Below are 22,083 nucleotides of genomic sequence, written 5' to 3'. Positions count from 1 at the left end.
CAGGGCCAGGAGAGCAGGGAGCGGGCAAGCTGCAGGGCTTGGGGCTGCTGTGCTGCCCAGCAGGGGCCGGGGAATCAGCACCCATGGGTGTTTGGTTTTTCTTACCAATGGGGTTATTTACACACTAACACCTTTTCTGGTGTGGGTCCCCCTGCCACCAGTGGCAGCTCCGGGAGCTTTGTGCTGGTGGGGACGGGAGCAGGGAGGGAAAATTGTGCTGGTAATTGCTCCTGTCAGCGTTAGTGCACCAGTAAGTGAACCAGTTGTATTTGTGATTTCACCCCCATAAACTGCAGCTCCCTAAATCAAGCTCGGCTGTCTGGGGCTGTGAGAAACTTCATCTCCAGCAGCACCTTCAGAGATAAAGCCTGGAGGAGCCAGTGCTTCTGTTAATTAATAATAATAATAACAACAACAACACAACAATGAGAGGCTTTTCATTTTCAAAGCATTTTATGGGCACTAACTAACTGTTCCTCGTCACTGCCTGCATGGCAAAGATGGGGAAACTGAGGCAGGGGCCACTGCTTCCTCTCAGAGCCAAGAGAGCTCCCCTGCCCTCTGGGGCAGCAGACAGTGGCAGGACCCTTGTGGGGTCCCATCACTGGGATCTGCCCCAGGGAGCCCCAGCCCTGGCAGCCAGCAGTGCCTGAACCCACGCTGCTGGTTTGGCTGCTCTACAAATCCCAGCCACAACCCAGCCAGGTTTGGTAGCCTCTGGGTGCCCCATGCCCTGACCACAGCCCCGGAGGTGGCAAGTTTGTGGCTTGAGAGGAAAATGGAGCTCAGTCCAGGAGGGGGGAACTGGCTGGGTGGCTCCAGCTGCATGGGAGGGTGCATGGGGCAAGCGGGGCCGGGCTGGCTGCAGCCGAGGCACGGGGGGCACAGGAGGAGCTGCCTCTGCTCTGCCCAGCACTGCCAGTGCCCCAAAAGGGGGGAAATCTGGAGCTGAATTGCTAAAACGTGCAGAACATGTTGGGTACTGCTCTCCAGTGCTACCCAGGCATGTGTGGAACCTCCTCGTGTGTCCCTCAGGGCAGCCTGCTGTCCCCAGGGGGCTTGCCTGCTGGCTGGGGGGGGGGGGGGGAGGGGGTAGGGAGGAAGAGTAATTGCCCGGGGGGCAAGAGCACGGTGCAAGAGGTGCTCCCCTCATTTCCAACACTGTCCCCGTGCTCTGCCAGCCTCCCAGGTCCGGGTGTCCCCGTGTCCTTGTTAGGGGGGAGAGCAGCCGCGCCAAGGAGGGAACGGGTACGGGGGACTTGGGGGGATGCGGGAGAAGGGGCAATGCGATGGGCCACGGGGGGGGGTTGCAATCCTTGGCCCCTGGGTGATCTCTGGGCGGGGGCACAGCCCCGCGTTCTTTACCCAAATCGCATTTTCCAAGCCCAACGCGCTCCGGGCGGGATATGCCGGGGGACGCGCTCCAGGCGGTGCCACGAGGGGGGGGGCGGGGGGGGTCTCCGCAGCCCCCCCCGGGCCGGGAAGGGGTCCGGGACTGAGCCCCGATGGCTCCCAGCCCCTTTCCCGGGGCCGGACACCCCCCACCACCACTCACCCCTCTCCCCGCAGCCCCGCGGCCGCCGGGCGCTGGCCCCGGTGGGGGGGGCACGAAAGCGGCGGGGGCGGCCCGGGGCGGAGCCGGGCCGTGCCGGGCCGTGCCGGGCCGTGCCGGGACTCGGGGCTGTCCCTCGCCGAGGGAGGGGCGGGCTTGGCGCTCGGCCGCCCCGCCGGGAGAGCCGGCCCCGCCGCCACTCGGCATCCCGCAGCTCCCGGGGCGGCCGCCCCTGCCCCCGGCTCCGCACCATGGACCGGCAGAGCGGTAAGGGGCCGCGGGTCCCCCCCGCACCCCGCCGGGAACGGGGGGCGTGGGGTCGGTGCGGGAGAGATCGGGAAATGAGCACCCCCCCCTGCCCCGTGTGCGTCCCTGCGAGACCCCGGGGTGTCCTGGGGCTGGGGTCCTGGCCCCCCCCCCGTGGGTGGCGAGGGTGAAAAGTCACAGCCTGGCATGGGAGTGCATGGGGTGGGAGTGCCTGGGGGGCTCCGTGGGGGAATTGGTGGTCCCAGCAAGCAGGGTGACCAGTTCCATACAGAGCTGCTGGGATCCGGAGAGTTTCCCCAGCTGGGGAAGGTGCCGGTGGTCTCAGAGGGCCTGATCCCCACCCTGCCCTCCCACACAGGCCGGTGGCATCGGGCTCGTGTAGGAAAGGTGTTGGCTTTCTGCTGGGGTCAGGGGGTCCCAGGGGGACCAGGGGGAGGCTGGGGGCTAGGGGGTGATGCTGCTGCTGCTGAATCCTGATCTAGGAAGGATGAGCAGGTGGTGGATGGTGCAGCATGGCGGGGTCCTGGCCCCTGGGTGCTCTGCGTAGGTGCTGCAGCAGCACCACCCTTGGTGCACCAAGGAGGGTGCACAGGGATTAGGGACATCACTCTGGCTCTGCAGGACAAAGTCCCGGGTGGCTGAGGCAGGGCTGTGCCTGCAGCTCGGGGTCAGCACCAGCAGGACCCAAGTGTCAAGAGTTCCCCTTCCCAATGTAAAAGGATTGGGTGGTGTTTCTGCAGTGGAAATGCGGTGTGCAGAGTTCAGCTCTCGGGATACAGCTCATGGCGCTGGTGCTCGGAGAGCAGTGTCAGGGCCCAGCAGCCCAGGACGGGATGGGGACAAGGACAGCCTTCCCCCGCAGCTGCAGCTCACCCTGCACACCAGTCCCAGGATGTTGGCTCTGAAGGAGGCTGCTGCTTGCGGCGGGGGGTTGGGGGGGGGTGCTGACAAGTGACACATGGTGCCAGCACTGTCCTCCAGGGTCCCAGGGAACCTCACCGGTGGGCAAAGGGGAGAGCAGAGCCTCATCTGCCCCCATCTCTTGCTGTGTGAGCTGCTGGGCAGCCACCCCCACCTGATGTGGGATGTTCCTGTGGGCTCCCAGGGCTGTGGGATCCCTCTGTGGGGAAGGGCCGGAGGTGCCAGCACACTGCTGAGCCCCCTCCTGGGGCTGTGGGGAGTTGGGCACAGGCATGACGCAGGGCTGGCACGGAGGGGTCCTGGTGCCTGAGCCCTGCAGGGCTGCCTGCAGCCCATTGTGCCCTGCTCCCCGTGGGCTTCCCCTGCTTCTTAGCCACCCCCCCCCCCCCCGTAGGTGCCTTCTATGGTAGTGGTGGAGGTGCCTGCCTGCTTTGCTTGGAGAGCTTGTAATGAATTGCTGTTGGCACCCAGATCGCTCTTTGCTAACATAAACCTCTTCCAGCCCCACTGTGCAGCACCCAGAGCCGCTGGATCCCTCTGGGGTGCTGGCTGTGCAGGGAGGGCAGGGGGGCTGGTCTGGTGGTGGGCAGGAGCCCTGTCCCCAGGTCCCAACCTCTCCTCTCTCCCTGGCAGCCCCTTTGTTCACCTACAGCCTCGCTCAGCCTTGCGTGTGCCCTGACTTGCTCTTGCTCTGTGATGCTCCAGCTCTGTTCCTGCTTTCTGCTCTCTGGCTGAGCACGGTGCCTTGCCCGCAGGCTGTGCAGTGAGTAGTGCTGTGCTCGGCTCGCCATCAGTGCCGGAGGCTGTCGGCAGTCACTCCAGGCTGTGGAGGTGGATAAATATGTATGTGCCTGCATTTGGGGAGATGCTCAGTGCCATGAGGCTTTGTTCTAGAAGGATTGTGCTCGCTTTTCCTTGTTAGTGGCACTTTCCTGACCTTTAGTGCCAGGGGAATTTAGGTCCTGCACCAAACTTATCTGCGGTCTAAATCCAGCAAAGCCAGCGGAGATGTGTAAGGGATAAACTTGGCTCCAGCTCGCCCACAGGAATGGGGAGGCATAGGGCTCGGCAGGAGGGCGCCAGGATCATTCTTGACCTGCTGCCTGAAACTAGGCTGCAGGAATCCCGCCTGCTGGAAGGAAGGGGGCGAGCAGCGAGCTGGGGCCAGCTGTTAGCACCGGGCAAGTGCCGAGCTCCCCCCTGCATTGCAGCCATTCCTTCTGCTGGGAGCTGAGCTGCCCGGCTCCGGTGCTGGCAGCCTGTTTAGAGTGTGTGGGAAGAGGCTGAGCCCTCCTTGGGCTTCCTGGTCCCCCAGGTGGGCAGGTGGCCCCGGGGCACTGGCACCAAGCGCAGCAGGCAGGCAGGGTGTCGTTTTCCTGGCTCATGCTGCACGACATTGGTGTCCTGCAGCCAGCGACCCTGAGGATACTGGAATTGCAGTGGGCTGTCTGGGAAGCCTGTCTCTTCCCAGCATCTCCTCTTGACCTGGAAATGCAGTTTTCCGGTGGAAACGTGCTGAGCTGAGAGGCCGACGTGTCCCGCGCTGAGGTCCTGCAGCCCAGCCCAGGGAAATAAAACCGTGCAGTAAGGGTCTGAATCGTCTCCTCCTGAGCAGCTGGGAGGCCTTTTAGAGGAGGTCAGCGGGTGAAAACAGGGCTCGTCCCGAGATCTGCCTCTTGTTCAGTAGCCAAGTAACTCACAGGGACCCGAGATAACGACGTGCAGAGCCAAGGCTTGAAGTGGTGCCTGAAGTCCCAGCCCCTTAACTCTTCCCTGTGCCAGATGCCATCCCATCTAGTTTGCTGAAGGTCCCCTGAGGAACAGGTACCTCCTACATGGAAGGAAGCTGTTTTTCCATTAAAATTAACATCAAAACTGTCAGTGCTATATAATATCCTTTTAATGCCCCCTTCTAGGGCGGCTTGGTTGGAAGATTCCCCAGGATCTCCGCATTGTCCCTGCCAGGCACAACCAGCTCTGGGGCCAGTAGCCCCTGCCGGGATGAATGGTGCTGAGCCCTGCCATCCGCCGCGGCCAACAAAAGCCTGGCTTTCATCACCCCCGAGTGCTGAAAGTCACGGCATTCAGGGAGCTCAAATCCCCCCGCAGACACCACACTGATGATCTGCAGCCTCCGTGGTGAGGCAGGAGGAGAATAAGTTATTTGTAGGTCTCCCCCCAGGCGGCTGGTCCCGCACCCCTTCGATTTTTGGATTTGATAAAGCCTCTCAGCTCATCAAAGGAGGGCTCTTTGCCAAGCCGGGGAAAACACTGACATTTCGTAACAGTTTGGAACAAAAACAGACCTTTGCAGGGAGGAGTTTCCATTCTCAAAATCTCTTTTTTTGAAGTGGGTTTTGTGTGCCTGTGATCCTGGGAGCGATAGGAGGGAGGGCTGGGCCACGCTGGAGTGCTCTGATCACTGGCAATTAACAGGAGAGCACCTGGGGAAGCAGCTTCAGGAATGGCTTTGGCTGTCTGCTTTTTTTTTCTTTTTTTTTTTGGGGGGGAGGGAAGAGCTTTTTTTTTTTTTTTTTTTTTAATTTAAACCCATCACGTGTGATGATGGGCAAACATCCCCTTTCTGCCTTGCTGTCTGGTGGGTTCTGCCTCCCATTTCGCACAATCCCAGCATCACCTTATGATTTGGGAAACAGGTCATAAAGCGCCAAGCCAGGGATAGGTGTGCAGGAACAGGTCTGATAGCTGGCTGTCTTGTGCTGGAGTTAAAAACAGGTACAGTAAACCAGTCCAGGCACTGCTGAAGCCATCAGCAATAACAGAGCTGTTGCATCTTCCCCTGTGCCCGTGCTCACCAGCTTTCCCACTGTGCCAGACCAGCTCTCGTGGCTCCAAGCCCCTGCCCCGAAGGGGTTAAGGTGGCTGGAAGTGCTGCGGGCTGGTGACCTTGTGGCTGCACCTGATGCTCCCGGAGATCACCAATGGGAGGAAACGGAAGGGCTGTTCTCAGCTGAGCAAACACGCTTATCCTGCCCTCTGAGGAGCCTCCGGCAGCACAAGCCTGGCCCCCAAGCACGGAGACCCTCTGCTGTGCCCCTTTTTCCCTCTGCTTCTCCTCAGTGGCCCTCCCAGCGGGGATGGGGAGAGGTGGCCACTGAGCAGGTCCCTGACCCACCTTGGCATTCTGGGCATGGCTGGCTCTGGGGTGCCCTGGGTGCTGACTTCATGGGGATATTTCCCCCATAGTTTTTTTTCTACCCCTGTTGGTGTTTTCTCCTCCCAGCACCTCTGGAAGGAGGTGCCTGCATTGTGCGACGCAGCTGAAAGCATTTGGAGCAGGGGAGCTGGCTGATGGCTGTCCCCTGCTCCATCCTGTTTTGTTGTTCTGTCCTCCTCTGCCTCCCCAGGCCAGGTGTGATATCCCTGTGACTTCTTACAGAGGCACCTCTGCCCCGCCTGACATCTTTTGGATTGTGGTTTTGGGGAAAGGTGGTGCACAGGATGTGGAGTACAGCCTTTGGGGATGCAGAGAGCTTCCCAGCCCCATCAGTAGGGCCGGGATGTCTGTTCTGGAGATGAAATGAGCCCACCCCATCCCTCTCCTGGGGCCCCTCCCAGTGTTGGGGGGATGGCACCAACCTGCTGCTCCCTGCCGGCTGCAGGGCTTGTTTTGAAGAAGCTGCCACCAAAATTTTGGTTGGAAAAAGCATAGTTTATTCTGGGTCCTGGCTAATCCTAACGTATCTCCTCTGGCTGAAGCTTGTTTTTATACATTACTCAGCAGGTCTCGCCCCTGCCTGCCTATTCCTTTAAAAGGGCATCTCAAACCTCTCATTTTCCTTCATTATTTAAACACGTTCTCAGCCAGCAGCCCTTATCATCCTCAGCCGCTGGCCCTGCGGAGCATCCTGCAGCATGGCCACTTCGCCTCGCACCCAGTTTTGCAATGTAGCCTGGAACCAGTGAGCCCAGTCCTTGTATGCTTGCAGAGCTGATGGTGTAGCTCATTTTGAGTTGTGGCTGCGAACAACTTGTAACAGGTTTGGGGGATCAGGGGTCCTTCCCCAGCATGGCTCAGGAATACCCCACCCGAAGCAGTGTCTGTGTGCCTTTGTTTGCTCGGCATCTTGCTCCTCTCAGCGGTAAGAGGGCTATGTAGAAACCACCCCCTCCTCCTCTGGGGTGGGGACAGCTGCAGCCTCATCATCTGGGAGGATGAAAGTTTGCTTTTGGTGAAGCAGTCCTCTCTAGGAGAGGGAGCAATGTCAGCAGAGAGGGGGGCAGCCCCCAGCCAAGAAGCCCTGCTGCAGCACGGGGCACTGAAGGGTCATTATCTGCATTGGTCACAGATGTTTGGGGTGATTTAATCAGCCTGTTAATTATTACCTGCACAGCTCGGGCTTGTGAAGCCACTCTGCTGTGGCAGGAGCTGCTCTTAGGGTCAATGTGGTGGGAAGGGTAGTCTTGTTCAGGGCACCTGGAGGCTTAACTGGCAGTGTGAAAGGCATTGCAGGAAGGATGCGCACTGGGGAGGGCTGCCCAGCAGCACCCATCCTGCTGGGCGATGCTGAACGAGGCACGTGCAGGGCTGAGGGATGTGTGGCTGGGAGCACCACTCTGCCCTGGGCTGGGCTGGGCTGGCTGCTCAGCTGCTCTCCTCTAGGGTCACTGAGAGCAAGGCCACCAGATAAGGCTTTCAGCAGAGCTATTTATACTGGGGGAGAGCTGCTGCTGGCACATAGCTGCGCCAGGCACAGAAAGCAGTGGACAGGGAGGTGGCCAGCACAGCCCCGAGTTGCTGGCCGTGTTGGGGTGCATGTTGAAGAGACACAAGGATAACGGCGGCTCAGCAGACACAGCCGGGGCAGCCTTCTGGCTCTTTCACCCCCCTGGTTGTTCTCTGCCCTTCTCCCAGTGCTGCAGAGGGAAAGATACCGTGGGTCCCTGTGAAAACCACAATCTCCTTGCTGTAAGATGAGCAGCCAGGGGTGGCTCCACTGGGGAGGACTCACCGTCCCCTTGAGCAAGCAGGCTTCACCTTAACCTCCCAGGGCTGATTTTCCCAGATTATCAGCCAACGTTCTTAATTACTGCAAGGTCACGGTGATGCACTCCCTGGGAGGTGTGTGTCCCTGCCCTGCCTGATGCAGCCTTGGCTTCACAGGCTGCTGGGGATCTCTGGGGGGACGGGCTCCCCCTGGGGCATAAGGGGCAGCCCGAGAGGTCAGAGCCACCTCCTGTTCAGCAGCGCTTGGGGATGCTGCGGCACCTGAGCTGGGAATGAGTGGCTGGAGGAGAGGGGATGTCTGCCCGGGGTGCTTGGTGAAGGCATCAATCGCTGCTGGTGGCGGTTGGAGCAATGAGTATGGGCTCCATCCATGCAGGAGCCAGCCCAAAACACTCAGGCTCCTGCTGCTGGAGTTGGAAGTGGAGGCTGAGGCACTCCCCACATCCGCCCTGCTCAAGGGGCCCTTGTTTCCAGGGAAGAAATGATTCACGGGCATCAAGTGGCCCCTTAGCAATTCTTCCACTGTTATGGGATGTTTCCAGAGCTTAAGTGTGATAATTAATGGCTGGCGTTTCTCTCAACCCCTCCATGTGGGAGCATGCCAAGCTGCTGGGCAGGAGGGGTACTTTTCTGCCTGATTTCCTCGCCTGCCAGCACAACCTAGCTGATCCTGCATGCCCTGTGCCACTGGGTGAGGACCTGCAGGGCCATCCGGCAGCGAGGACATGAAGGGACAGCGTTGGGGGCCTGCCTGCCACGATGCTTTATCACCAGCCCCATGCCTGCCTGCTGTCCATGGCAAAGGAGCTCCATGTGAATGGAAGCAGCCCATTGACACCGGGCTGGGGAGGTGTGAGCAGAGGGTCTGGCTTCCCTGCAGGGTCCCTGCCTGTGTCCCCTTCCCCGTCCCAACCCCCCCCCCCCCCTTTATGGCATCTCTAACTGGGGCTAAAACCGTTTGTTTACTGCCGGGGACGGCTCTGAACAGCACTCCTCTGCAGGCACAGCATCCTGCAGCCCTGCTTGCGCCAACAGGAAGGATTTATTTTTGCTTGGCTTTTATTTTAGCTACAAACAATGGCAGTCGCTCCCAGCATCCGATTTCCCCCAGCCTCCCTCGCCCCCCGGCCTCCACCTGGCGCAGGAGGAAGGGTGGCCGGGGCTGGGGGGGGAGCAGGCGGCAGAGCTGTGTCTGTGGGGCAGAGTCCTCTGCAGTGATTTCATGGTGCTGCTGGCTGGGAAACTGCACCTCCTGCACCTCCCCCCTGGGGCTCTCTTCTGGGCTGTGAGTGCTGAGCAGCTTTGCTTTGCAACCCCACCTGCGTTGTCCTGTCTCTGTGTCTGCAGAAAGCTGAACTGCGCACCAGGAAGCTAATGCATCAGCTGGGCTGGAGCATCTTCCTCCTCCTCCTCCTCCTCCTCCTCCTCCTCCTCCTCCTCCTGCAGGTTGCTGGAGCAAGTCCTGCTGCCTGCTCCCATGACTGAGCAGAGGCTTGGGAGGGGGAGGTGGGCTCTGCAGTTGCTCCCAAACCCTTATCTCAGCCTGGGATGCCTGGCTCCCTGAGGGGGATGCACTCCCAGGGTCTAAAATTAGAGCTGGCCTGGGCACAAGGTGGGGAGGGGCAGTGGGGTGCTGCTGCGGGGAGGGGATGCAGCTCCTCTGCCAGCATCCCACTTGGTGCTGCCCCTGGGGCATGTTTGCCCCTGGGGCCTCTCTGTCTCAGCAGCAGCAATGGCCTGGGGCTGTTCCGCAGCTCTCCCTGACCCAGGGGTGCTGCCCTAGGTCTCCCCCAGCCCATCCAGCCCGGCTTGGCTCCTGCTAAAACCATTTGCTGCCACAGCTCCTGGGCTTCCCAGGAGAGGCTCGGGCTCTGCCCCCTTCCCATCCCTGCTGCGGTGCTTGGATGGGCTGGAAGTGGGGAGCAGGGTCTGTGTCTGTCCCAGGGCTGGTGCCGCTCCCTCCGCTGGGATATCTGTGTCCAAACCCTGTGCCTGGCACAGTGGGGTGCTCCCATGGGATTCAGGGTGTGGGAGAAACCCCTGAAGCTCCCAACAGGTGGGACGCGATTGTCAGTGCTGGAGGTGCCCTGTGAGCGAGGCCATGGCACGGCAGGCACCTGGGGTCCCTGTGGCCCCTTCACCTGCTCAGTGCTCCAGTGCTGCACCACCTTGTCCCGCAGTGCCCTGTGACATCCTGCTGCCACCTCCATCCCGGGCTCTGCATCCCCGGTTGTGCCCTGGCACCAAGCACATGCCCACCCCCCTGCCACCTGAGCCCCTGGCCCTTCTAAAGTGCCCGTTGGTGCCATCCACAGCCCGTGGGCGATCTCTCCTGGCTTCCTGCAGCCCCCATTAACCTCAGCTGGGCTGGGAGCCTAACGAGCGCAGGAAATTAATTCCTTCCCTTCCTCCGTTCCCCCAGGCACAGGCTCAGCTCCGCAAGCCCGCTGTGGATCACAGGCCCCTTTGAGCAGCTCGTCCCCCCCCCAGCTCTGGGGGCATGTTTGACATTGGAGACACAGGGTACGGCTCAGCTGGGGGGAACAAAGGAGCCTTCAGTGCTGGCCCTGCTCGTCTTCATGCGCCTGCGGGGGCTGCGGCGAGCCTTGCTTTGCGGCCGTTCTCACCACGTGTGTGCATGGGGGTCCCTTCACCCCTCTGGCTGTGAACGCCACCAGCTTTGGGGTTATTAATAGGGCCCTGCTCACCCTTTGGCCCTCAGGTGGTGCAAATCCCTGCTGCAGGGCTGGGGGCTGTGGTGGGAGATGTGTTCATGGCAGGGGATGGGGATGCTCATGGCACCGTGGCTGTGGGAAGGTGGCGTAGGGCATGGGCATGGTCCTCTCTCTCCTGTAGGAACATGTGGTGAGCTCAGCTGGAGCGGTATGGTGGGTCAGTGTCTTCCTAGGTGCTGGGTGGACAGATCTGTGTCTCACTTTTTGTCCCAGCAGCTTCCTTTCTAGCCCAGCACCCTGCCAGGTGCTGTGCCTGTACCCTGGCCAGGAAGAGGAAGATGTCTCGCCTCGCCTGGAGAGCACTGCTGAGCAGAAGCATGTAGCACTCTACAAACATCTCAAACATCTCTGTTTCCAACTCCAGAGCTTGAGCAGGAGGCCCAGTCCTGCTGTGTGTGCCCTCTCCATCCCCGTGGGCTGTGGGATGCTGCCAGCTCCCCTCCTGGGGGCTACCTGCCCCTGGGGGCTGCCCACAGGAGGCTGGTGCTGGCAAAGACAGCTGTTCCAAAGGGCTGATGCTGGTGTTTAGCTTGGCGCAGGGCAGGGAGGAGGAAGCAGAAGGTCTGCGGAGATAGAAGCCCATTGGCAGGAAGAGGCTTGTGAGCCACATCCTGCCTCATCCCGGGGAGGCAGTGCTCTGGGGCCAGGCGTGCTGCCTTCTCGCCTGGGCGGCTCGTTTTGGCCAGGTGCTGATCTGCATCAACCCACTCACATAGGGCTCCCCTTCAGCTAAAAAGTTTTGAAAATGAAGTTGTTTTTACTGAGCTGCCAGCCTGCTGCACTGGCCCTGCCAGGGACTTGTTCATGGGTTGAAGGTAGGCGGGATTTAACAGCAGCTGTCCCTGCTGTGCCACCAAAATGCTGGGTCAAACCAGGTTTTGCTGGGTGCCAGGTGGAGTTTGGATAGGGCCCAGCAGAAGCTTATTATGAGCAGAAGTAACGAGGATCCAACATCAGCAGCGCCACAGCACCCTGTCCTGGCCCTGGGAAATGTGCCCTTGCTGCTGCCCAGCTCGGCATCGCTGAGCAGCCCCACAGCTATGGGGCAGCCTGCTCTTCTTCCCAACACCCTGGCTGCCTCCCTGCCACTCATGTCCCCCTCCCTGGCAGGTGACAGGTACAGCCCAGGCAGCCTGTCCAGCAGCCCTGGTGCTCTGCTCCGGCCTGTGCTCTCCCCTCCTCTCCGCCAAGCATCCCCATCGTCAGCATGTCTGAGCCTCCCCTGCGGTCACCTCTGGCCTCTTTCCCTGACCCTGGAGACCCACAGCCAGCTGCACAGCTGCTGCCCCAGCTGTGCTGTGATGATGCTCAGCTGCTGCCAAGATCCTGCTCATGCTTGCATTGGAAGAAATGGCAGATTTTATTGTTATTATTATTATTTTTTCCCACACTCCATAGCCTCTAGAGCTGCAGGTTTGCTGGAGCCCCTGAGCCCAGCCTCTCAGAGCTGGGCTGTCTCAGGCACTGGATTCTGCAGGTGCTGCCCTCCCTCCTTGCCAACACACCAAACACTGCATTAAGTGATTTTTTTGTAGCCCTGCTCTCTTTTCTTGTCTTTTGCTGGGTTCTCCCCATCTATCCTGCTATTTTTTGGCTCCTAGTGGCATTGCAGGGTGCTGTGCTGGGGAGGACAGTTCTGTCCTGGAGCGGCACTGCCAGGTGGCTCTGGAGGTGGCGTCTGGGTGTCCTTTCCTTCTTTCCTTCCAACAGCACACAGCACGATACCCCGCGTGGAGGACAGAGGGGTGGTTTTAACTGTGTGGAAACACTCACGTGCTGAGCCCTTTGATGGCAGCAGCCTGCAGAGCTCGTGTTTCCATCGGCGGGCTCAGTGGGCTGTGTGCCGGCGCCTGGGTGAGTGTGCGTGCAGAAGGAGCACATGTGTGCTTGGCAGCCGTGCAGGGATCTTCCACGTGGTCCATCCCCTTCATCTTAATCCTCTTTCCTCATTTATTTTAGCACCTCTGGTATTGCTCTGGCCAAGTGTGCATTGCATGTCTGGCTGTGAAAAGGGGAGAAACGTCCCCAAGGCATAGGCTGATGAAATTCCTGAGCTTGCCCCAGTTTTGAGCTGGAAGTTGGATTAAAATGTGCCAGGCCACCAGGCTGGCTTGGGAACTGTGTCTCTGTCCTCCTGCTCCCCACTTCCCCATGTGCTGGGGGGCTGCAGGCAAAGCCCAGCACCCCGACCCCCCCCCAGCTGAAGGGCTTTTCCCTGCTTCCCCCCAGTGCTGGACCAGCTCCTACCCGAGCTAAGCATCCTGCTCAAGCTGCTGGACCATGAGTACCTGAGTGCCACCACGCAGGAGAAGAAGCTGGCTGTCTCCACCATCCTGCAGAAGCTGCAGCCACCCACAGGTCAGTGTCCTGCTCCCAAGGGATCTGGTGGCTGCCCTGGTGGCAGTGTGTCCCCAGCCTGGGACCACAGATGGGCCCTGCCCAGCGGGGCAAGGAGAAGCTTATTGAAGGCACGGATGAGTTTCCCTGCCCATGTGCCTGCTGCCTCCATTTCCAGTGCCCAGCACCACCCTCAGGGTGCTTTGCTCCTCTCTCTTGTTCCTGGCTCTCCCCTGCTTCTCTGGGCGCTAGCATCAGCACCTGCTTCTGCTGGAAGCGCTGCCTCGCAGATGCCCTCAGACTCCCAGTTTGTGCTGAGCACAGTGATTTCAGGATCACAGGAAGGCAGAGGGGCTGGGCATCCAGAGGGTTCCAGCCCTCCCTGGGGGCTGGCAGTGTCCCTGGGGGCTCCTCATCTCCTCCTGCCCCATGGCGTGGAACAGCCTGCCTGGCCGGGAGGTGATCTGGTAGCTTGGGTGGGTGATTTTGGGGAGGTGCAGGTGCTCACCCAGGTGTTCTGCCTGTCTCTGGGCTGAGAGCTTCCCCCTCGCCCTCAGGGAAGGATGCAGACTTCATGTACATGAACACAGCCTCCCTGAGCAATGGCACCAGCTTCGTGGAGTCTCTCTTCGAGGAGTTCGGTATGTGTGGCCATCCCAGAGCGATGCTGGGGTCTTACTGGGCAGGTGCTGCGCTGGGCTGGGTCCCAGCCGACAGTGGGGGCACTCAGAGGGGACAAGAACAGTGGTGAAAGCTGCATCCTTGTGCCTGGGGACTTCTCCCTTCACCCTCAACATTTGCTCCCAACCCAGACTGTGACCTGCGGGACCTCCAGGACATGCAGGAGGAGGATGGGGACACCAGCAATGGAGTTGGCTTGGAGCTTACGAGGAGCCAGCCAGCAAAACCTGTACGTTGGTGTACCTGGCTGTGAGATCCCCACTCCAGCACGGGGCGGTGGCCGTGGCTGGGACACATCCCTGTCCCTTGCCACCATTGCACACGCTTGCCCATTGGGGCCCTCTCCGCTCATGCAGGGGGGGGTTTCTGCCACAGGTTCCTACAGACCCTCCTCCACCACTGCCCACCACCCCCCCGCCTGAGGATTACTACGAGGAAGCACTGCCCCTGGGCCCAGGGAAGGCCCCTGAGTACATCACCTCACGCAGTGAGTCCCGCTCCCGCCTGCCCCTGCCACACTACCCGGCCGAGCGGGGCCCTTGGCAGTGTGCTGGCTCCCCCTGGGGAAGGAAACTGCCCACACCCTCCTCTCCTGCTTCCTTCCCATCCCAACACGCTGGTTGTGCAAGGAGTTGTTTCCTCCGGCTTGGCGGGGAAGGGAGCGATGAGCTGAGGTTGGGGCCATGGAGGGAGCGATGCTTTGACACCCCTGGTGTCTGCATGTGCTTGGGGAAGGGGGTGCTTCACTCTGCCCCACACACAGGCTCATGCACGGCCAGCAGCTCCAGCCGCCTCTGCTTCCTCTGCAGACAGCTCCAGCCCCCCCAACTCGATCGAGGATGGCTACTACGAGGACGCAGACAGCAACTACCCCATCACCAGGATGAACGGGGAGCAGAAGAACTCCTGTAGGTACCCGGGTGCCTTCACCTGGCAGGGGACAGAGAGCTTTGGCAAAGTCCAGCCCTGAAATGTGGGCTTGAGCCAAGCCAAGAGGAGCTGTTGGTGTACCCAGGGGTGAGATGTGGCTGTGCCTTCACTGTGGTGCCAGCAGGATGGGGAGGCACTGGGCCCTCCTGACCCGCTGCTCTCCGGTGCGCCAGGCAGCCACCTCCCACACCTCCACTCTCAGACCCTGTGACGTATTTTGGCATATCCATAAAACTGCTGCTCCATACCCTGCTAGGGATGTGTAGGGCAGAGAGCCAATGCATGATCCTGTAGTGAGGGTAGATGGTTTCATCCAGCCTCTGCAGGTTTGAGGCTTGCAAGGAAATAAGCCAGCCCTGAGGATTGAACAGGTGCACCTGGGGATGGCTTTTGGCCTGCAAAAAAAGCTCCCCGGAACGGGGAGCTGCTTGGGGTGACAGGCCTGCTCTCTTCCAGACAACGACTCAGATGCCATGAGCAGCTCTTATGAGTCCTATGACGAGGAGGAGGAGGACGGGAAGGGCCAGCAGCTGACACACCAGTGGCCGTCACAGGAAGCCTCCATGAACCTGGTGAAGGACTGCAGGATTTGTGCCTTCCTGTTGCGCAAGAAGCGCTTTGGGCAGTGGGCCAAGCAGCTCACCATCATACGGGACGGCAAACTGCTGGTGAGCCCAGAGCTGGTGCAGCATGAGGGGTGGGGAGAGACCCCCCGGGTGCATTGGAGAGAGGTCAGCCCCAGAGCAAATAAAAATAGCCAACCAAACCTGCCCTGAGGCCGTGACTGCCCTGCAGCGTGTGCAGGGGTAGCTGTTGCTTCTCTTGCAAGCAAAAGAAGGGCTCCTCACTGTTGGGATCCCCTTGGCTAGTGGAGCAAAGGGAGAGGGCATCCCGCAGCCCTTGTGTGACTGGGTTGCAGAGATGGAACCACCTCCGTCTGTGCCGCTGGCTCAGAAGCCTGCAAGGACCCTGTCTGGGCATGGCAGCAGGAGAGGCTGAACCCTGAGCAGTTGTCTTTGCTTCTCCCAGTGCTACAAAAGCTCCAAGGACCGGCAGCCACACGTGGAAGTGCCCCTGGGCACCTGCAATGTCATCTATGTCCCCAAGGATGGGCGGCGCAAGAAGCACGAGCTGCGTTTCTCCCTGCCGGGGGCTGAGCCACTGGTGCTGGCCGTGCAGAGCAAGGAGCAGGCTGAGGAGTGGCTGAAGGTACCACCACTGCCCCCCTCCAGCCACAGCCTTCATCAGGCAGCGATGGGGAGTGGGCTGCCCCGGGGAAGGGGAAGGAAGGGGGCTTTCCTCTGTCTCTTATCAGCCGTGGGGAAGGCTGGCCAGCCACTTCCCAAGCCTTGGGCGTCTCCTGTGCTGATAGCCCGAGCCCCTCGACGGGGAGCGGGGTGGGGATGTTTGTTCTCCTCCTCCTCTTCCCCATGGCCATTTCCTGTCTTTGTTCTGGGGGTGGGAGGTGGGGAAGGGACTGGCTCTGCTGCTGAGCCCACGGCTGGGAAAGGGGCTGGCAATGCTTCTCCCATGGGGAGATGTGCCATGGGGGGCCCTGAGGAGTGCCGAGCCTGCAGGACAGTTGTGTGACTTGATGCCTGAATCCCTCCCGTCCAAAATTTCCAGATCCTTTGACCATCCACCTTAACAATGGTTGAGGTTTGGAAGGGCTAGGCTGGGTGCAAGGCCCCAGGCAAGCAGGGTTTGTGTCCCAAGCAGAGCTTGCCACCCTGTCCTCGTGGCAGGCAGCAGGGACAGGTGCTGCAGAGTCCACGGCCGTGCTCCCCGTGGGCCAGCTGGACTCAGGTGGTGAGACAGGAGCTTGCCCTTTCTGCATAGGTGATAAAGGAAGCGAGCAGTCCAGGAGTGGGCGGGATGGAAGCCCCCACGTCCCCAGTGATGCCCTGCAAGATGGACCTGGATAAGGTGACGCTTTCTGGTCAGGGTTATAGGGATCAGCCAAAGCGCTGTGTGGGGCTGGTGACTAAGCCTGGAGAAAGGGAGACCAGGAGGATATCATGAGCACTGAGCTCCTGGTGCTGTGTAGGGAGCCCTTCCCATCCTCACGGCAGGTCTGTGGGGCTCACGGGGCTCCCCAGCACCAGGCGGATGTCCCAGCCCTGTGCTGAAGGGATAAAGGCCATGGTCAGACCGTGGTCATTGCTTGGGGCTGAGCAGAGGGGTGCTGCTGAAAGGGCACCTGCCCTGCCCCTCCCTGCAGAGGCTGTCACAGGAGAAGCACACCTCTGACTCGGACAGCGTGGCGACAGGCGAGACCTGCTCCCCCATGGCCCGCAGGGAGCCCTGCGAGCACGGTATGGCCCCGCACCCCCTGGGACAGGCTGTCCTCCTGTCAGGCGCACCACACCTCGCAGCATTCATCCTGGTGTGAGGGGGGTGCTGTGATGTGGTGTGCGTGGCTATCAGGGCTCTCCCCCTTCCAGGGAAAGGCAAGAAGAGTGGCTTGGCTGACCTGAAGGGCTCAATGAGCCGGGCGGCAGGGAAGAAGATCACCAGGATCATCAGCTTCTCCAAGAAGAAGCCTTCCCCTGAGGACACACAGACCTCCTCCACTGAGGAGGACATCCCATGCTGTGGTTTGTGGGCGCCTGGGGCACAGACAGGTTCTGGGCTCCCTTCTGGAGAGCCTGGCTCTATGGGGTCAAGCAGGGGGTGAGGGGCTGTGGGAGGAGCTCCTCTTGAGCTTGTGGAGAGCTGGACACACCTTGGGGACACAGGCACAGCAGGACCAGTCTGCCCATGAGCAGGGAGACATGCCCTAATACCTGGGCAGTCCCATCTCATGAGGTCCCAAGGTCCTGCTGTGGGTGCTTAGACACTTCTGTTGGGTCTGCGCTCCCCAGGCTACCTCAGCGTCTTGGTCAACCAGTGCTGGAAGGAGCGCTGGTGCCGCCTGAAGACCAACACCCTCTACTTCCACAAGGACCGCAGTGACCTACACACCCACGTGAATGCCATCGTCCTCCAGGGCTGCGAGGTGGTGCCGGGGCTGGGCCCCAAGCACCCCTTTGCTTTCCGCATCCTTCGCAATGGGCAGGAGGTGACCACGCTGGAGGTGAGCTGGGCACATTGCCTCCTGTGGGGACGTGCACTGGGGATTGCCCAGCTGGGGGAGCACCTGCTGCAATGGTTAAAGCCTGAATGCGACCAGTGCCTTGGTTCCCCTCCTGTGCACATCAATGAAGCCCAGGGACACAAAGGCATGTCCCCAGGCCTTTCTCTCTCCTGCAGGCAAGCTGCTCAGAAGACCTGGGCCGCTGGCTGGGTATCCTCTTGGTGGAGACAGGCTCCCAGACAGTGCCAGAGGCCTTGCACTACGACTATGTGGACGTGGAGACCATCGCCAACATCATGACAGCCGTGAGGCACTCCTACCTGTAAGGCTGTGCTCTGCTCTGTGGGGGCTGTGCTGGAGTGGGGGTAATGCTGGGATGGGGATGGGGGAGAGGTGGCAGGTGCCAGGGGAGAGGGCTGGTATATCCTTAGGCAGGGCAGCTTGCCTTGGGCAGGATTGGAAGTGTTTTAGTAACGCTAATGAAGGACCTAAGGGATATGCGTGCTCGCATAGCGCAGGGTGGGTGCTCAAAAGCAAAGCTGGGTCCCTGCCCAGAGCTGGGAGAGCAATGTAGGAAGAGCAATGAGATCGAAGAGCCCTTTGGGGGTCTGCCACGGACAACCTTGAAAGGAATCCAGTGGCAAATACCTGTCCCTCCTCCTGCAGGTGGGCCAGCTCCTCCCAAGACAGCCGGCCGGACTCCTCCCGTGTGGTGTACGACGACGTTCCCTACGAGAAGGTTCAGGTGAGCAGGGCTCGGGGGCTCGGTGTGTCCCACTGCTATGGCCAGGCTACAGGAGATGCCCTGAAGAGCCTTGGCGGGTTGGGGCAGCCCTGCAGGAGTTTCAGCACGCTCTCCTATCCCCACTGCAGATCCAGGAGGAACTGGGGCGGCCGTCAGGAGCCCAGGTGAAGCGCCACGCGTCCTCCTGCAGTGAGAAGTCACGACGGGTGGACCCACAGGTCAAAGTGAAGAGGCACGCTTCGAGTGAGTGGGGGGCTACGCAAGGGGCCTTGGAGCGGGGCAGCAGGCTGCAAACCTCCGTAGGGAGACCCTGGTCCCTGGGAGGGGGCTGTTCCCACAGGGGGTCTTAGGTTGAGCTGCACTAGGCCAGAAGGACCAGATGTCCACACAGCTGGGCCTGGGCTCAGGATGCTCCTGGGGACAGAGTCGTCCTGACAGGCTCTCCTTTGTACATGCAGATGCCAACCAGTATAGGTACGGGAAGAACCGGGCCGAGGAGGATGCCAGGCGGTTTCTGACGGAGAAGGAGAAGCTAGAGAAGGAGAAAGCAGCAATCCGCAGCGAGCTGGTGTTGCTGCGGAAAGAGAAGAGAGAGCTGCGGGAAACCATGAAGAGCTGCACAGGTGGGTCAGTGCCACCTGGGTGCTGTGACCAGGAATGCTCTAAGGCACTCGGGTATGGTGGGAAGGGCTGGTATGGGGACAGCAGGCTAGCAGCATGGCGGTGGCACTTGTGGCTGTGAGCAGAGCTGGCTGCAGCGTGCTCCTGGGCCAGCAGCCCCATCTAGCGTCCCACCCAGGAGCATGGGTGGCTTCTCAGTCCCCACAGCCTCAGCCCAGGGCCTCTCCAGGCAAAGGTGCTGAGTTGGGCACATTTGTGTGAGCAGGGCCAAAGCTGCAGGACCTGGAGCAGCGGGTGGCAGTGCTGGAGGAGCAGTGCCGGCAGAAGGAGGAGCGCCGAGTCGACCTGGAGCTTCAGCTGACCGAAGTGAAGGAGCGGCTGAAGCAGTCGCTGGCAGGAGGGCTGGCCCTGGGGCTGGCTGTAACCGGCAAGGTGGAGAACGGGGTGCATACCTCTTCTTCCTCACTGCCACAGCTCCGGCTTCATTCAGCAGAGGGTCTTGGGGCAGTGCTGGGAGCAGCATGTGGGGATGAGGGACACCCCTGATCTTTTGGTGGTTAGAGGTGGGAAGCAAAGCATCCTGCACCTGGAAAGGAACAACCCGAAGTATCAGTACAGGCTGGGGGACGACCCGCTGGAGAGGAGCTCTGAGGAGAAGGACCTGGGGGTCCTGGTGGACGACAGGTTGACCATGAGCCAGCAGTGTGCCCTGGTGGCCAAGAGGGCCCATGGGATCCTGGCGTGCATTAAAAGGAGCGTGGCCAGCAGGTCAAGGGAGGTGATCCTCCCCCTCTACTCTGCCCTGGTCAGGCCTTACCTGGAGTACTGTGTCCAGTTCTGGGCTCCCCTGCACAAGAAAGACAGGGATCTCCTGGAAAGAGTTCAGCAGAGGGCCACGAAGATGATACAGGGCCTGGAGCATCTTCCCTATGAGGAAAGGCTGAGAGACCTGGGTCTGTTCAGCTTGGAGAAGAGAAGACTGAGAGGGGATCTCCTCAGTGTATATAAATATCTGAGGGGTGGGGGACAGAAGGATGTAGCTAGCCTCTTCTCAGTGGTTTGTGGGGGCAATGGCTGCAAGTTAGAGCACAGGAAGTTCCGCACTGACATGCGAAAGAACTTCACGGTGAGGGTGACGGAGCACTGGAACAGGTTGCCCAGGGAGGTTGTGGAGTCTTGTTCTCTGGAGACATTCAAGGCCTGTCTGGACGCCTACCTGGGCAGCCTGCTCTGAGGAACCTGCTTTGGCAGGGGGGTTGGACCCAATGATCTTTCAAGGTCCCTTCCAACCCCTACAGTTCTGTGATTCTGTGATTAGGCTTGGCCACATCAGCTTTGACTTCATGACAGGTTGTGCTTTCCTGGCATTCCTTGTTCCCTGGGTCTCCTAAATCCTCCTTCTCCTCCCCCTTTTCCACAGGAAGCTACAAACAAGCCAAATGGGAGCCCCCCTGAGCACTTGGTCCCTGTCAACTGTGCAGCCGAACTGCGGAAGAGAAGCGCCTCCATCCTCCCAGCCAACAAGGGAAATGTGCTGCGGAAAGCCAAGGTCCTGCTTCACTCCCCCTCTCCACCCCTGTTCCCCTGGAAATCTCAGCCTTTCATCCTGTCCCTGTACTTGGCCATGAACTTTGGGGATTGTGGATGCTCCCTACTCCAAAAGCAAGGGGTGCTGCCAGGGTCCCCTGCAGCCAGGCTGGTCCAGCCTGGTTGGTACTGGCTGCTGGCATAAGCCCAGCCTGCAGGGAAACCCAGGAGGTGTGTGGCTGCGTGGTCAGGGGGGACACCATCACCTCCATGATGCAGTGACCTTGCCTTTGAAGATGCTGGGGTGGTCCAAAGCTCCCCAGTAGGGAGGGAGGCCCTTAAAGGGCTCAGTGCTCCCTCCTGCACCTCTGATGTCTCACCACTCTCTTTTTTTCCCTTTCTCTGCAGGAATGGGAAAAGAAGCAGACTTAAGCTGGGCTGTGGCAATGCCTGCCAGGCCCCTGCCAGACACTGGGGCTCATCAAGGAGCTCTGAGCCCCCTTTGTCCCAGGCGATGGGAAGGCACGTGGGGACAGGCACCCTCCCTTGCCCCTCTGCTGCAGCAGCATCTGCCGCATGGGCAACACCACAAACCATGGGGAAGGGGGCGGGAAAGGGATTTGGGAGGCTGGGGGGGGAAAGGGGAGTCCTTTGTGGATCAGAGTCACATACTACTGGGAAACCCACATCTCGGGGAGCCACACGTGGGGGCAGAAGCTCAACAGGAGGTGTGTGCCCGTGGTGACATGGAGAGCATGGGGGACTGGCGGTCAGCCACCAGCTGCTTTGATTTAGCAGGATTAGCGTGTTCCACCCTGGGGATGCTGGAGGCCAGGCTCACACTTTCCAAAGTGACCATGGACTCTGGGCATTTTGGCTGCCTCAGTGTTGGGGTTCACAAGCTGCTCAAGACCTGACCCTCCAGAGACACCCACCATTCACCTTTCTCACTGCTCTCGGCTCTACAGGGCCTCATCTCAGGGTTCCTTGTGTCTCCAGCTTGCTGTACCCCTACTGAGTACCCTTGCCTGATGTTTCTGTGTTGTCCTCCAGGCAGCAAGGGGGAGGGCATGTTCCTTTGGGAATGAACAAAGCTCAAATGTCGGCATTTGAAAGCAAGTTAACAGCAGACACCTTTTTAACCTTGCTAGTCAGCAAGCAAGTGCTGGGGTTGAGGCTGGAGGCAAACCAGCTCTCTCTGCCCTGACCCCATGCCATTCGGGGGGGGGGAGGGTTAGGAGAAGGGCCAGGGCTGTCTCTGGGCCAACAATTAATTCACAGCATTGCTACTGCTGTCAGACAGTTTGCCAAAGCATGTCATCAAAATGGAGCCAAGGGAAGTTGAAAAATAATAAAAAGTGCTTTCAGACGAGGGGACTGGAACAAGCACGAGAAATGGTGGAAGGTGATTTAGCACAGACAGAAACAGGCAGAGAGGAATAAAAAGGAAAGGCCCAGGCTTTTGTGCCAGAGACAATGGAGCAGGCCTGTGACCCATTTGTGCACACTACTGTCACAAGTAACCTTTGCAACTCTCTCTTTGAAGGCCCCCTTTTTAGTAACTAGATAAGCAGCTTTTAATAAAAATGTTGGCACTGGTACACCTCTTCCCCTGGCTGTGGGGAGCAAGTTGGCTGCATTACTCCTGCTTGTAATGAAAGGTGCCAGCATGGTCTGGGGTGGCCTGGGGCTGTGCGTGCATGCTGCATCCACAACAACTGC

The 22,083-nt window shown here is 60.0% G+C and overlaps 1 protein-coding gene across 5 annotated transcripts; it reads left to right on the top strand.

Annotated features, from left to right (window-relative positions):
* Positions 1 to 1,659: 1,659 nt before the first annotated feature.
* Positions 1,660 to 21,962, top strand: AFAP1L1 (actin filament associated protein 1 like 1). 5 transcript variants are annotated; one of them, XM_027464872.3, is made up of 19 exons: positions 1,661 to 1,819; positions 12,674 to 12,802; positions 13,339 to 13,422; positions 13,594 to 13,691; positions 13,838 to 13,949; positions 14,272 to 14,370; positions 14,849 to 15,060; positions 15,422 to 15,601; positions 16,232 to 16,318; positions 16,614 to 16,707; positions 16,837 to 16,989; positions 17,257 to 17,468; positions 17,645 to 17,790; positions 18,135 to 18,213; positions 18,342 to 18,456; positions 18,672 to 18,836; positions 19,100 to 19,266; positions 20,255 to 20,383; positions 20,770 to 21,962. In XM_027464872.3, the coding sequence occupies exons 1-19, from the start codon at positions 1,804 to 1,806 to the stop codon at positions 20,791 to 20,793; spliced, it is 2,301 nt and encodes a 766-aa protein (XP_027320673.1). In that variant the 5' UTR covers positions 1,661 to 1,803; the 3' UTR covers positions 20,794 to 21,962. The 5 variants fall into 5 exon arrangements, 4 of the variants coding, with proteins under 4 accessions (XP_027320673.1, XP_027320672.1, XP_038042346.1 ...); XM_027464871.3 differs by having other exon boundaries at positions 19,100 to 19,278; positions 20,770 to 20,942; XR_011803369.1 differs by lacking the exon at positions 19,100 to 19,266 and having other exon boundaries at positions 1,660 to 1,819.
* Positions 21,963 to 22,083: the final 121 nt, after the last annotated feature.

Source organism: Anas platyrhynchos, chromosome 14 (assembly GCF_047663525.1).
Source record: "Anas platyrhynchos isolate ZD024472 breed Pekin duck chromosome 14, IASCAAS_PekinDuck_T2T, whole genome shotgun sequence".
NCBI lineage: Eukaryota > Metazoa > Chordata > Aves > Anseriformes > Anatidae > Anas > Anas platyrhynchos.
Note: the sequence above shows the minus strand (reverse complement) of the source record. Positions and strands in the feature narration are given on the sequence as shown.